At 60.4% G+C, this 13,606-nt stretch overlaps 1 protein-coding gene across 14 annotated transcripts in view; it reads right to left on the minus strand.

The window, feature by feature from the left end:
- Nucleotides 1–13,606, minus strand: part of DAB2IP (DAB2 interacting protein) — a 209,595-nt gene that overhangs the window by 13,061 nt on the left and 182,928 nt on the right. For all 14 annotated transcript variants that reach the window (XM_042245746.1, XM_042245744.1, XM_042245748.1 and 11 more), the window contains 7 exons: nt 13,439–13,537; nt 12,091–12,645; nt 9,044–9,188; nt 8,808–8,952; nt 5,993–6,229; nt 4,252–4,453; nt 1,654–1,832 (listed from right to left, as the gene is read on the minus strand). In XM_042245746.1, coding sequence (XP_042101680.1) covers nt 1,654–1,832; nt 4,252–4,453; nt 5,993–6,229; nt 8,808–8,952; nt 9,044–9,188; nt 12,091–12,645; nt 13,439–13,537 — 1,562 coding nt within the window. The remainder of the gene's footprint in view (nt 1–1,653; nt 1,833–4,251; nt 4,454–5,992; nt 6,230–8,807; nt 8,953–9,043; nt 9,189–12,090; nt 12,646–13,438; nt 13,538–13,606) is intronic.

Consider the following 13,606-nt stretch of genomic DNA (forward strand, 5'->3'; position numbering starts at 1 on the left):
GGTGTTCCGGAAAATTCCCCTGCGCTAAATCCAAACCCACAACTCAGTGGCTCTCTGCTACCCGAGGGTCCTGCACCAGGAACGATGACTTCAAAGCCACGGGGGGCTCCCTCTGCCTCTTCCCTCCCGTCCCTAGTCAGGCTGCTCACCAAAGTGGGGGCCTGTGCTGAGAGAAGCCTCCACCTGCAGCCTCCTACTGCCACCCCTTGTCTGACTGGCAGGCGGGGGTTGGGGCTTCCGGCAAAAAAAAAAAAAAACACAAGGTATCAGAGGAGGATCCTCACGGCGTGACTCAGGCAGGGAGGGCCTGCACCTGCCGCTGTAGGCCATGTCCCCGACCCTCCACCCCAGGCTCCTAGCCTCTCTCTGGCCCCTTCCCAGGAAAAGCCAGCTCCTTGGAAGGAGGCACAAAACCAGGTGGGCTTTGAAAGGCAGGCTCGGGGGGAGCTGAACAGGCTCTGAGTGGGCTGGAGGCAGCAGGAACCTGGGGCTTCAATGTGGGCTTAGAAAGGAGTTGGCTTAGTCTGGGATGGAGAGGAAGTGCCAGTCCGGGGTGATGGGACAGGACAGGGTAGGTTGTGGCCACTCGAGGCCACGGCTCTTGGGGGCCGAGAAGAAGTGGACGGGGGAAGTAGGTGGAGTTGGGAGAAACCCGGACCAGCCCTGGGCCTGGGTCGCCCTTCACATGCCCAGGTCAGCTCTCCTGACCTCTCAACTGACGTGTGTCCCCACTTGAACTCTTACTTTGCCTCACTTGGCAGGTTGTAGGGACAGCCCCTCCTCAAGACGTAGAGGGACCCGGGGGGAAGGGGCGTCAAGGTCTCTGCATCTCCGGCCTCCTCCTGGGCCTTTAGTCCCTCACACCACATCCCCAGGTCCTTGATCTCAACGCCCTTGCCTGCTAACAGCCTGCCACTGACGTCCCCACCGTCTCAGAGCCAGACAGTGCCCGGCTCTGCTGCTCCAGCCTCAGCCTCGTGAGCCAGTCCAAGACGGTCCTGCTGGACGAGGGGAGTGTTTGACCCCAAGTACAGGTAGCTCACTGTAAACATGAAGGTCCTTGTCTTGACGTCAACACTTGAGAACATTCTCCCTCCCCCTCCATTGTGTATTGACGAGGCACTCGTCCCAGCACTGGATGTGCAGAGTGGGAGCTGGGCCTCAGCATCTCTCTAGTTTCCCGGGGCTCCCAGCCTCTTCGCCTCGCGGAGTCACCTGAACTCCTCCTGAAAACACACTCTGGAGCTCTACTTCTGGAGACTCTAGTTCAGGCCCAGGAAATACTAGCTCATATACACACAAAAAAGTGACTGTGACTAGTGCTGATTGGGACCAGTAACTGTTCCTCGACAAAAGATACTGTCTTTCTCCAGGGCTTTGTGCTAGTCCCTCTACCTAAAATGCCTCTTCCACCAATGGAAATGCTACTTTTCCTAAGCTCAAAACTCGAGCACAACCTCCTCCAGGAAGCCTTCCCTGATTTCCTCCCCCCCAAAATCTTACTCCTTAGTGCCCAAGGAACACCTTGAGTTTCATTCAGCTTGTTTCATAAACACCAGTATAGGTTTTCTCCTCCCCAAAGGAGACTGTAGATGGGCCCTTCCCGGTCTGTACCTGCACCCCACCACACTCAGCATGCCCGGCGGCTCTTACCCAGACAGGTCGTTCTCGATCACCATCTTCTGGAGCCCAGCCGAGACACTGCTGCTGCCAGAGCCGGGCGTAGAGGCCAAGTCGTTGGTCCCTGCAAGCTGCCCACTGCCCGGGGTGCTCAGAGCTGTGTGGACGTCCCTCAGGATTCGAGGCAGAGGCCCCAGCTTGGATATGATGCTCTGCAAAGACATGGCAAAGGGGGCAGGTGTGAGCCAGGGGGCCACCTGGTGAGGCCAAGTGCACTGGAGCCACCGTGTTCAAAATCACTAAGCAGCCAGTCAGATACAGGCTCGCCCTCCCCTGCAATCAGCTTCAGTGGGTCTGGGGAGGGGTAGGGAGCCCAGAAACAACAAATTACATTTTTATCAGCGCCCTGGATATCTCTGGGATGGGGCAAGGCCCACAAGAAGACACAGTAACCTAGTCCAAGCCTTTCACCCTGGTCTGTCCTGCCTCAGTGACCTACAGAGAATCCTGGAGTTTGCCCCCATCTCCCCAGTGGAGAGGCTTCTTGGGTGGCCCCCTCCCACGTTACCTACTCCACAGGGCAAGCTGAGGCCCAACCCACTTCAACACCTGAGTCCCCGGGGCGATGGCCCAGGCACAGAGCAGGCATTCCTGCTCACCCGTCAGACAAACAAGTGGCCAGTCAGGCAGAGGGTGGTGCCTGGACTCGTCTGAAGCCCACTGTCCTAGTTTAGACCAATGGTGGTAAAGCTTCTAAGCCGAGCGGGTGGTTGCGGGGTGGGACTCTGCCTTCATCTGGCTTATGTCCCGGCTTCCACCAACGGCTATGCGCAGAAAGCAAGCATGAAAACTCATGTGGTCCACAGAGGGGAGACGTGAGCAGCAAACAGCTTGACTTTAAATCCTGCTGCAACAATGTCAGCTGTGACGGCTGCAAACCACCGTCCGTACCTCCCGCCTGGTCATGCAGGCGTGGGGGATGGTGGCCCCCAGCACAGAGGCTCTGGAAGTGGTGGCAGAGTGACAGGTGTTGGCAGCTGTGGAGGAAGACAGGGCTCTGAGCCTCATTTCCACTGCTCCCTCCTGGGTCTCTCAGAGCCAAAGGGCAATGGACATAGAGGAGCAGAAATGATTGCAACGGCCGTTCATAGCGAAAAGCTGGGACTGATCTGAGTGTCCAGTGAATTACATGGTGCAGTCACGTGATTGGACAGTCTGTGTCATTAGAAAGGTCACAGTGGTGTGTGGCATGTATGGTTGGGAAAAGATGCCCACGAGAGAAGAGTGAGCAATGCACGCGGCAGTGCACGCTAAGTTCCCACTTTAACAAAAAAGGGCAAGAACTGCCTGTGTGGGTACCTAGCCGCACACCAGAGCCCCCTGAGTGCTCACCACTAAGGATGGGGCGGGAGCAGGAGGCCTTCCAGCTCTGGTTCAGCAGCAGCTACTTTTATAATCAGTCCTGAATATTCATTGGAAGGACTGATGCATATTAAAAAGCAGAGACGTTACTTTGCCAACAAAGGTCCATCTAGTCAAAGCTATGGTTTTTCCAGTTGTCATGTATGGATGTGAGAGTTGGACCATAAAGAAAGCTGAGCATTGAAGAGTTGATGCTTTTGAACTGTGTTGGAGAAGACTCTTGAGAGTCCCTTGGACTGCAAGGAGATTCAACCAGTCAATCCTAAAGGAGATCAGTTCTGAATATTCACTGGGAAGACTGATCCTGAAGCTAAAACTCCAATACTCTGGCCATCTGATGTGAAGGACTGACTCACTGGAAAAGACCCTGATGCTGGGAAAGATTGAAGGCAGGAGGAGAAGGGGATGACAGAGGATGAGTTGGTTGGATGGCATCACCAACTCAATGGATATAAGTTTGAGCAAGCTCTGGGACTCGGTGAAGGACAGGGAAGCCTGGCGTGCTGCAGTCCATGGGGTCACCAAAAGTCAGGCACAACTGAGCAACTGAACTGAACTTTTGTAAGATGGGCTCTCAGAGCCCTGGTGGGTAGCAGAGGTTCTGGAAGTGGGTCCTGGCAGTTGCTGCCCAGAACCTGCCTACTGTGTAGGCTGGGCCTGCGGGGGAAGTGGAACCCAGGCCACAGGGCCTGCAGCAGTGTCAGAGGTGTTGACAGAATGACTGTTTCAACAGATGGTCAAAGGTACTTCTGGAAAGTTTTGCAACCTGCTGCCTGACACATGGAGGCGCAACATCTCCAGTCCATCTTTTTTGTATCAGTGGCCTTAAAATCTAGAGCAAGGACATTTTAGGAGACACAGCTAATCTGATTATACTTCCCATGGGTAGGGAGGATAGCACGCCTTCACCTGTGGATGCCTTCCACTCAGAGGCACAGCCGAGGCCCCAGTACACAGAGTGGGCTCCCCTGGAAGATGTCGGTACATGAACGTGGTGCTCCCCACCAAGGAAAAGGGCTGAGATCCCTCCCCAGCACGTGCTGACAGGGTCTGCATTGGATCCCTGGGCTCCGGCGCCCTGGCGGGGCCGCTGATCTCTAGCACATAGGCAAAGCCTCGGGCCTCATGGTTACTCCGGGAGGAGCAGCCTGCAGCTTCAGTGCCCTTGGGCCCAGCCACTGCCCCATCGTGGCTCGAGTGGTCACACACCTGCTCCAGCTGGCTGACGGCCTCCCAGAGCAGCGAGTGCAGGCTGGAGAGCTCGCGGCCCAGGTCGATGTAGCCCTCGAAGCCGGCTGTGTTGGAGACGGTCTCGGGGTTGGAGATCTCCAGCAGGAAGCGCTGCATGTTGGTCCACTCGTGCTCCAGGAACTGGTTCATGAATGACATGTACTCTTCCTTGCTGCCGAACCTGGAGCCGAGAAGACGGGGTGAGCGCCCTGGGCCCCACCCGGGAGGCCCCCTACTTCTCGGAGACACCCTCGCCCCCTGGGCTCCCATCCCTTCACTGTGGCTGCCTTCCATGCCACTTACTCCCCAGCCAGCCAACCCCCCCCAGATTCCGGGTGCTCATGGCTAAGTCTGGAGACTCCTTTCTGGACTTTTTCTCCCAGGATCTGGAATGTTCTATGGCCCTCACTCCACCTTCACGGCCAGTCTCAGTCTCCTTCCTCTTTCCCTCCAAATGTCTGTGGCCCCTGATGCACAACTGACTCTCAAGCCACACTTGGCCAGGTCTCTCTGCTAAGCCTTCCGACACGTTCCTCGTCAGGCACCTTCCTTTGTCCTCAGCTTGGCCAAGTCTGTGGTCACCTTCATCACCCCAAACCCGCACCCTCCTCTGGGACTCCCCATCCCAAGGAGACCGATCCAGAAGCCTGGCCGTGTTCAACTGCTCCCTCTGCCTCCCCATCAACTGGCAAGGCCTGCTGGCCTCAGCCTCTGATCAACCCACAAGCTACAGCCCTGGCCTCTTGCATCACCATCACCTCCAGTATTATCCCTGACCCAGTCCTTCCACCACTCTGCCTTTACCAGAACCATAATTCTGCTCTCCTCCTGGCCTCAGGGCTGCCAGTCTTGTGCCCTCCACTCCTGGCCCCTCTGCTGCTGGGCAGGACTTGGAACACATGAGGGCCACCTTGCTCAAAGCCCTCTGGCAGCTCTTACTGCCCTGCCTGGCCTCCAAGTCCCTGCTGTCCTCTAGGGTGGTCTCCCACCTCTCTCGACCTAGCAAGTGACAATTCAGGAACGGCAGAGCGTCTGGTCCCTCCCTGGCCTACACCTCTGTCTTTTCGTCCTGAACTCAGCTGGGGAGCGCATCTTCTAGGAAGCCTCCCTCTCTCCTCTTCCAACAAGCTGTTGGCCCTCCTAGGAGGCCACGCCCCTGTCCATCACCGCTCTCCCTGCTGAAGTGTTGGCTCCGGGAGGGTGGGGACCAGTGGTGATTCATGGCCCAGCCCTGCAAAGGCCCGGAAGGGCTTGATCCACACCTCGTGAGAGCCGCTCTCTGAGCCAGCCCGTCTGTGTCCACCCCCTCGCTCTAAGGTACAGCAAGAACACTGAAGTGCTTCACAAACAGACGTCCTTGGCACCCTTAGACAAGGACAGTCTGGAGCCACCCGGGTGCCCAACCGCAGCAGATGGGTTCAGGAGACATGGGCCCTTCTCCCTTGAAGGCATATTAGTCACTCATTTCAAAAGGAAGCTCGTGAATGTTAAGTATGTGGGAGAATCCTTATGATAAAATGTTCATTCAAAGAAGCAGAAGGAAAAATATTACCTTGCCTTATCACCCTTGAAAACTAAGGAAACGCACCACAGAGGGGAGCCTGGGGTGCAGAGGAGAGAGGGACGGAGGGAGGCGGGGCTGAGGAGGCAGGGACGGCTCCAGCCTGCCATGGGCCGGCGGGGAGGGCGGGGTGGGGGGTGGGTGGGACGTGGCACTCACTTGGCAAAGTTGGCCAGGTTCTGGGTGACTTTGGCGATGAGGGTGAGTGTGCGGGCGGTGCGGTCGTCGGGGTACTCCTGCAGCAGATTGAAGAGTGAGGGGGACATGATGGCCGGGCAGAGGAAGCGCAGGAACAGAGAGGCGCTGATGAGTCGCTCGCTGATGTCCGGCCGGCCGCGGCTGCTGCACTCTTGCCGCCAAGAGGCAAACACCTCCTTGAGCTCCCGGGGGAAGACGCTGTGTGGGGACAGGTCATGGTGGGGGAGCGGGGGAGTCAGTCACCAGGCCGGGACCAGAGCAGGGAGCTGGTTCTGGGTCTGATGGAACTGTGTTCTGTCCCGCGCCCACCCTGATGGCTACATGACGGGCCAATGCCCAAGTTCTCTGAGCCCTCTCCTCCGCCATCCACCATCCGCTGGGCAGGGATGCTGGGGGAGCCAGGCCAGCACAGGGCAGGGATGCCCAGGCCGCAGTTGGTGGGTCTCTCAGAGGGGCTGAGTGAGAGGGGACATCAGCACTGGGGCCAGGCCCCACGGGGCTTCACCTCTGCCCGACTCGGCAGGAGTGCGGTCTTGGGCAGAGAGAGGGACACGCGGCACAAACAGAGCACCGCTCCTCGGTTCCTGTCCCCGGCTTCTGAGATGGACCCCCTCCACTCCAATAACGTTACAGGATCTGAGGTTCTCAGCAGAGCTGCGTGATCAGGACAAGGGGCGGATCCTAACCACAGGCTAAGAACACAGCTCCTCACTAACTTGGGTGTGGAGGGAAGCGGGGGCAGTGACCTCCCCAGGCCGACCTGGTGAGGGTGGGCAGGGTTCTCGGCACCTGTCTTGGGGCTGTCCCCACTGAGCACCTCCACTCTGCCTCAGCGAGGCCCCACCAGGCCAGCCTTTCAGAGGCCTTCCTATCTTTTTCACTCTGGAAGATGGGTGCTCTCTGAACCCTGCCTACACCTGGCTCTCCCACTAGCTCCAGGGTGCTCTGCCCCAGGGCCTGGCCCTCCCCAGGCTTCCGTTTCCTCACTCCCACAAGGGGAACAAGGCCACACCTGACGAGTTTACACAGCCATCTATCCAAAGGCGGGGATCCCCAAGGCCTTAAGCCGCTTTCATCAGCTTGAAAAGCTTTTGCCCAACAAGCCCAGCAGACTCAGGCAGTGAACGTGGCTGAACAACAAGGATGTGGCCAGAGAGGAAGTGAGGGCAGGTGACCTTGAGCCCTGGCCCCCGAAGCGCCTGGCACAGGCCTGGGGGCGGGCGCTGAGTGATAACATCTATCAACGGCCTCATGCAGAACTGAGAGGGGCCTTCACAAACGCCAGAAAGAGGAAATGGAAAACCACTGTCCATGGATATGTTTCCCTGTGTCCCACGCCCGGCCCGCCCTGGGTGAAAACACAGCCCAAGAGTGGGAAGTGTGTTCCAGACTTCAAACTCTCTGGTTGTCCCTCCTGGTCCGGTGCCAAGGGTCATTTTCAGCTCAGCCCAAAGGGCCAGGGAGGCCCCAGTGAGCACCTTGTGTAACCCTGGGGCAGGGGGACCTGCGCCGGCAGCGTCAACCCCACCGGCTCTGCCCTGACCCAAGACTGTCGTCTCCTTGCAGGCCTGCCTCTGCCTGTGCCCGTCCTTCGGGAGCAGAAAAACCAGGTCCTTCTGGTGCCCATACCAGGGGTGCTCAAGGTACTCTGACGGGAACAGAGCTGTGAGCCAGGGTGGCTGCGGGGGTAAGCCGACTGTCTCTGGTGACACGATAAAGAAGGGCCACAAAGGGGAGCCAGACAAAGGCCTTCCAGCAGGACAGGAAAGAACGCGACCAAAGAGAGAAGCAACCTACGGCCAGAGGTGGGACGGGGGAACGGGGCCAGGAGAGCCACTCAGGTGGGGAAGGGAACGTAGGTCCTGAGCTGGAGCAGGGACCAAGGGAAAAACCTGGGCAGCTCCTCCAGTGTGAAAATAAAGCCACTCCTGGGGGCTGGTAGCATGGTCCCCTGGACAGTCACACAGCCATCTCTGATGAGGCTGTACTAGCTCAGTGGCCACCATTCACACATGCCGGGATGTTCATCTTGCATGGAATGGCCCGGGACTGACTGTGGCCCAGACTGCAGTCCTGAAAAGCAGTCTGCCCTGCACACTTCTGCTCCTCTCTGGGGCCGCCAGGGGCCCACAGAACTCGGTCCTAATAAAGCCCAGTCCTCCTCCTCGGTTCTCTACGGTCCCAGCAGGAGGCCCACCCAGTGTCCAGGCCCCACACAGGTGCGTGCTGGGGCCACCCCAAGCCTGTAACTTGAGCACCAGCTTCCATTGCCAGGTGAGGAGTCCCAGGTGAAGCCATCCAGTCACCCAGGGGTACCTGAGCAGAGCCTTGTGCATCTGGCTTCTTGTCCAGCTGTAGCACCTACAATGGTGCCAGGCAGTACCCACTGTCCAACATGTGTACGGGACTGCCAGGTCTGAATCCTCAACAATGCACAGACCATGTCCTGCCTACACACTCTGGAACACTCCAATGTCTGAGCCCAGAAAGGACCAGTTGGACTCAGCGGGGTCAGAAGAAGGTGGGTTCCAATCCCAGGGCCCCGAATCTGAAGCTGTGTTACCTGCCCTCTCCCTGTTAAACCTCAGCTCTCTTGTTGGGAATGACAGAGGAGGGCTCCCCACCGAGCTCTCGGGATGGGATGATGCCCTCAGAGGCCAGCCCAGAGCCCAGCATACTCCAGGCACCCAGCCTACAGAAGGATGGGGCGAGAGGGAGGGATGCGGGGTGGGACCCTGGGCAGTGGAGGCCGAGAGGGCGTGGGGGCAGCACTGACCAGTAGGAGTTGATGATTTTGCAGAAGGCCAGCTCGCAGCACATCTTGAGGTTGCCCTGGTGCTCGGGGAGGTCAGCGGCCGAGCACTTGCTCGGGTCCACTTCACAGTTCTCGTCCGACTCGTACAGCGCTTTGATGAACTCTCCTGTGGCCGAGAGGGCAGGAGGGGGCGGTGAGGACCCAGTGGGCATGCCCCACCCTGACCCTCTTGCCCCCAGTCAGCCCACACCCCCTACCTAGTGCGTCCTGCAGGTACTTCTGGCCCACCAGCTTGAGGTACTCCTCGATGGCCTTGGTGGCCAGCGTGTTCTCCCGGAAGATGAGGTGCTCGTTTTCCCCACAGCGGTCCACCTCTGACATCATCAGGTCGGTCAGGAAGTCCTGTGGAGCCAGGGGAGGAGAGTGGACTTGAGCAGGCCTGGCAGGTAAGGCCCCAGGGGTCCAGACCCACGCTCCCTGGCCAGAAGCCCCTGCTCTGTGAGGCTGCTCCATCACCAGGCTGCTGGGTCTCACCTGTGGGGGCTTCTGGGGCATGAGAGCAGGGCAGCCTAATGAGGGGACACGGCGACATCTGAGCTGGACCCCGGATCAGGGAGGCAAGAGCCCCCGCATGATGGCCCGACCCGGGGGACTCAAATCTCTGCTCAGCCCTGCCCCGGCCTGGTGGGGTGACTGAAAAGAGCACCCCCATCCCAGGGCTAAAGAGGACAAACAGGCTGCCCTGCCCCCTCATACAAGCAGCTACGACCGTCCACCCATCACTGTGATGAGGTCTCCCATGCCAGACAAGGGCTTGTTCTGTGCAGCCTCACGAGGAAGGAAGACAAGGGGGAGAAGCAGGCCAGCTGCCCTGGAAGGCAGTGAGCCGGGGCTCAGACAGAGGGAGATGGACCTCGGCTCGCATGGGAAGTGGCCTGGCTACAGCACAGCTCCCGGGCAGACCCAGGAGGGAGCCTGAGCCCACGCCTTCCCTCCTGACTGCGGGGCGGCTCAGAGGAACCTGCTGCACCCCTCCAGGTGGAAACACCCCCCACCTCGGAGGCTGCGCCTCCTCACGCCCACGGCCAGGCTTGTGACCTGGGGAGAAGACAGGCAGGAGGCAGGGACCCGGGGGCAGTGGGGGCAGAGGGCAGGGGCCGGCCAGCGCAGAGGCCGGGTGGCTGGCATTGTGCCGGGGCTATTGATGCTCCAGAAATGCCTCATCCAACATGCCCAACTTCAGGGCCCTCGAAATCACAAGTGGGCCTTGAAATACAGAACCGAACTCTGGGCCCTGGAGACCTGGTTGGCCACCGGAGAAATAGGAGGGCCGGGGTGGGGGAGAGGCAGTTGGTCTCTCTGGAGACCACACAGCCTGAGGACCCTTCCTGACCACCAGTGACCTCTAGGGCCTCCTTCTCTGAACAAAGAACAACAGACGTCAGTACTGCGTGTACTGCTCTGCTCATGCCCACAGCCCTCCTGAGCTCCTGGGGTAGGTGTGAGGCCCAGGCGGGGGTGAGGAGGAGCTCTTCTTAGAGCCAGGACCTGGCTGGGGGTGGTGGTGGGGAAACAGGCACAGAACAGGAAACTGACCTGTCCAAGGCCACACAGCTACCGGGACCAAATCTGGCCTGAGTGTCTTGTTAGCAAGGGCCCATTTCTCCTACTGCACTGAGGGGTGGGGGGGGGGGGGTTGGGGGGGGGGCGGAGGGAGATGACAGGGGGCAAAGCACACCCAAGGCCCTCTCCCAGGACTCGGAGCCCTTGGCACGTGCTCCGGAGAGAGGCATCTCACCCCTTAGCTCCCCAGGGGCTCAGAGCTCAGATGCACGTCACCCCAGCAGCCTGATGTGCTGCTGGGGAGCAGCACCCCACAGAAGCTCCGCTGAGGAGCTGGAGGCCCGGTGCACAGTGAGCACCCCGATTTCTCCTGTCTCAGCTATGAGCCTGAGAGCAAAGGCCCCTTCAGATCAGACTCAGCCTCCCAGCCCAGCCCAGCCCTCGGGGGCCGCTTACTGAAAGGACAGACCTAGAGGCAGAAAGGAGGCCGCTGGAGCCCCTGCTGCCTCCCTTGGTCTCCCTCTGGTCTCCCTCCCTCTCCAGGGGAGGAGGTGGTCCAAGCACAGAGGAATGGAGTGCCCCGTGCCCATGGAGAAGTACCTCTCCTGGTCCCCCACCATGAGCCCAATGGGCAGGGGCTCTGAAGGGCCCAAAGGAGGCCAGGGCCTTCTGGATCAGGCAGAGAGAGAGAATAAGAGCCCTGACAGACTGCGCACCCTGGGCTCTGCCTGGGGGCTGAGGCCTGACCCCCAACCTGTGTCTCCCTCCAAGCCCAGGCTGAGGGCTCGGGACCTTGACCAGGGAGGGCAGTCCCTCACCCCCACCACAGGCCACAAGTCATGCGACGTCTGGAGAGCAGAGGCTCGCCCCCGGGGAAGGCACCCAAAGCCTTCTGCAGCGTGGATAGACCCCACGTTCAGCCTTTCTCCACTGCACCCCTTTTGAGGAGCTCCCTCAAGGCCCCCCCCAAGGCAGGGGGCAGGGTGGAACCATGTTCTGCTGTGCTGGGCAGGTAGGCCTGCAGAGCCTTCCAGAAGGAGCCGACCTGTCTGCAAAGAGGAGCGAGTGGGTGGGGCTGGGCGTGGCTTGGCAGGGAGGCAGGTGGAAGGCGGTGGGGAGGACAGCAGGGGCCCTCCAGCCCTGGAGCAGGGCCTGCTGGAGGGCTCGGGCAAGATTTGCTCCAGGGGGGTCCAGAGCTGGGGCGGCTGCCCTCCAAACAGACAGCTGCGACAGTGACTGTGTGTCCCGTGTGCGTGCACTGGGAGCTGGGGGGAGTCTGGGGCTCAGACAACGGCTGCACCCTGGCCGTCACCTGCTGCAATGTGTGATAACTTAACACACCAGATGTGTGTCTGGGTCACTGGGACCCATGTGCCTGCAGAGGTGGGCCTCGTGGCCTGCTCCCCTGGAGCCTCAGGGAGGGGCCGGCCCTCTCCGGCAGTGGGGAGGCCCTAAAGCCACTTCCTTGCTGCAAGCCATGTTACAGACCATGGGCTCCATACCCGCCTCTGCGATCAGCTCCAACCACGGAGGGGGTGCACAAAGCCCCCACCCTTCAGGATGCAGCTCCAGATTTAGCCAGCTCCAGACTGAGGGGGCCCACCTAGCTATGACGGGGGCCTCCAGCAGAGCTGAAATCCATGACGTGGACGCGGGGACCGGCAGGTCATCCGGTGCCTGTCCCCCAGCCTTCCACGGGGCCCGCGGGAGGCGGCGTCCCGCCTGAGGCCCGGGCACCTACCTTCACCTTGCCCGTGCTCTGCAGGATGTGCACCAAGGCTGACGCCATCTCCTCCTTGGTCTTGGCACTGAGGATGGGCTCGAGGGCAGCGCAGAGCCCCAGGTAGTGGTTGGTGATGTGCTCGGCGAACTCCTTATACATCTCCATGGGCAGGATAGTGATGGTCTGGTAGCGCGCCTTGATGCGGATCATGGGCCCGGGGCCCTTGCCGCCCTTGGGGTTGGGCGTCACCACCGGGTACCACTTCTCCACGAACTGCCGGCCGGCCACGGAGGCGGCGGGCAGGCTCACCAAGCCCAGGTAGCTGCTGCGCTCCTTCTTCTTCTTCTTGTCGGTCTCGCGGTACAGGTGGACGGTGACTGTGCGCAGGGGCGGCAGGTTGTGGAACTCGAAGTGCTCGCCCCAGAAGACGTTGTCGGTCTTGAGCTTGCCCGTGGTGCGCGCGTACAGCACGTCGTCCAGGCACAGCTCGCACAGGTACTTCTTCTTGGCCGGCAGGTCCTTGGCCTCGATCACCCACAGCTTCAGAATGTGCTCCACACGCCGGCTGTTGTCCTGCACATGCATGGGCGGGGAGAGGGGCGCAGTTACCAGGAGCCTGGCGCCTGGTCCCCTGCCAAGCCCGGAGCTGGGAAGAGTGCTCAGAGCTGGTCAGGGCCAGCTCTGGAGTCTGAAGGAAGTGGGGCCGGATCTCTGCTCTGCCTCATACACTAGCTCACTGACCTTGGGCAAGCAACCATCTATGATCATCTAAGCCTTAAGTCCCTCTGTCATGGAAGTCCACAAGCTGAGAGCAACTGAAGAGGCCAGCGCGATGCCTGGCACACGGCGGCCGTTGACTGGCTCTTGGGAAGCTTGCTTGTCCGCAGAGTCACATGGAGACAAGTACTGCTGAGGCCCTTCTCAGTGATGGCACGGTGACCAGGACTCAGCTCCAGGCCGAGTCGGCCAGAAGCAGTGGTGACAGCTGGGGAGAGGTCTGGGGGCAGTGGGGACGCTGGGCAGTGGGTGCCAGCCGGGGCCGGCAGTGCTTGCCTGGAGGAGGGGACTGGTGGCTAAGCTAGACTCGGAGGGCTGGGCAGGCATGGGCCACGGGAGGAGGGGTATAAGAGGTCCAGACAGGACACCGGCATCTAAAAGGCCAACCCTGGGTTCTCTGGCCTGGCCTCCCCAGTGTGCAGCTCAGCCTCTTTCCGAGCCCAGCACTGTGGCCCACTACGGCCCCAACCACACCCCAGTCCCAGCCCCCTCCAGAGCCCCCGCCCTCTGCTCTCTCGAGTCGGAGCCTGTGCTCTGCTTGGGGTGCAGTTTCTGCCCCGCGCTCTGGGGTTCGGGGACACAGGCCCACCTTGTTGGGATGCACGGCTCGCCGCAGGTTCTCCATCCACTTATCCCGTTCGGCTGCTGACCGGCAGGAGAAGCACTTGCTTCCTGAGGACGTCGTCACCTGCGGGGGCAGCACAGTGTCACAGGGCGGGGGAGGCACGATGGAGGACCTCCAGGGCTGGGGCAGGGG

The sequence above is a fragment of the Ovis aries genome, chromosome 3 (assembly GCF_016772045.2).
Source record: "Ovis aries strain OAR_USU_Benz2616 breed Rambouillet chromosome 3, ARS-UI_Ramb_v3.0, whole genome shotgun sequence".
NCBI classification, from domain to species: domain Eukaryota; kingdom Metazoa; phylum Chordata; class Mammalia; order Artiodactyla; family Bovidae; genus Ovis; species Ovis aries.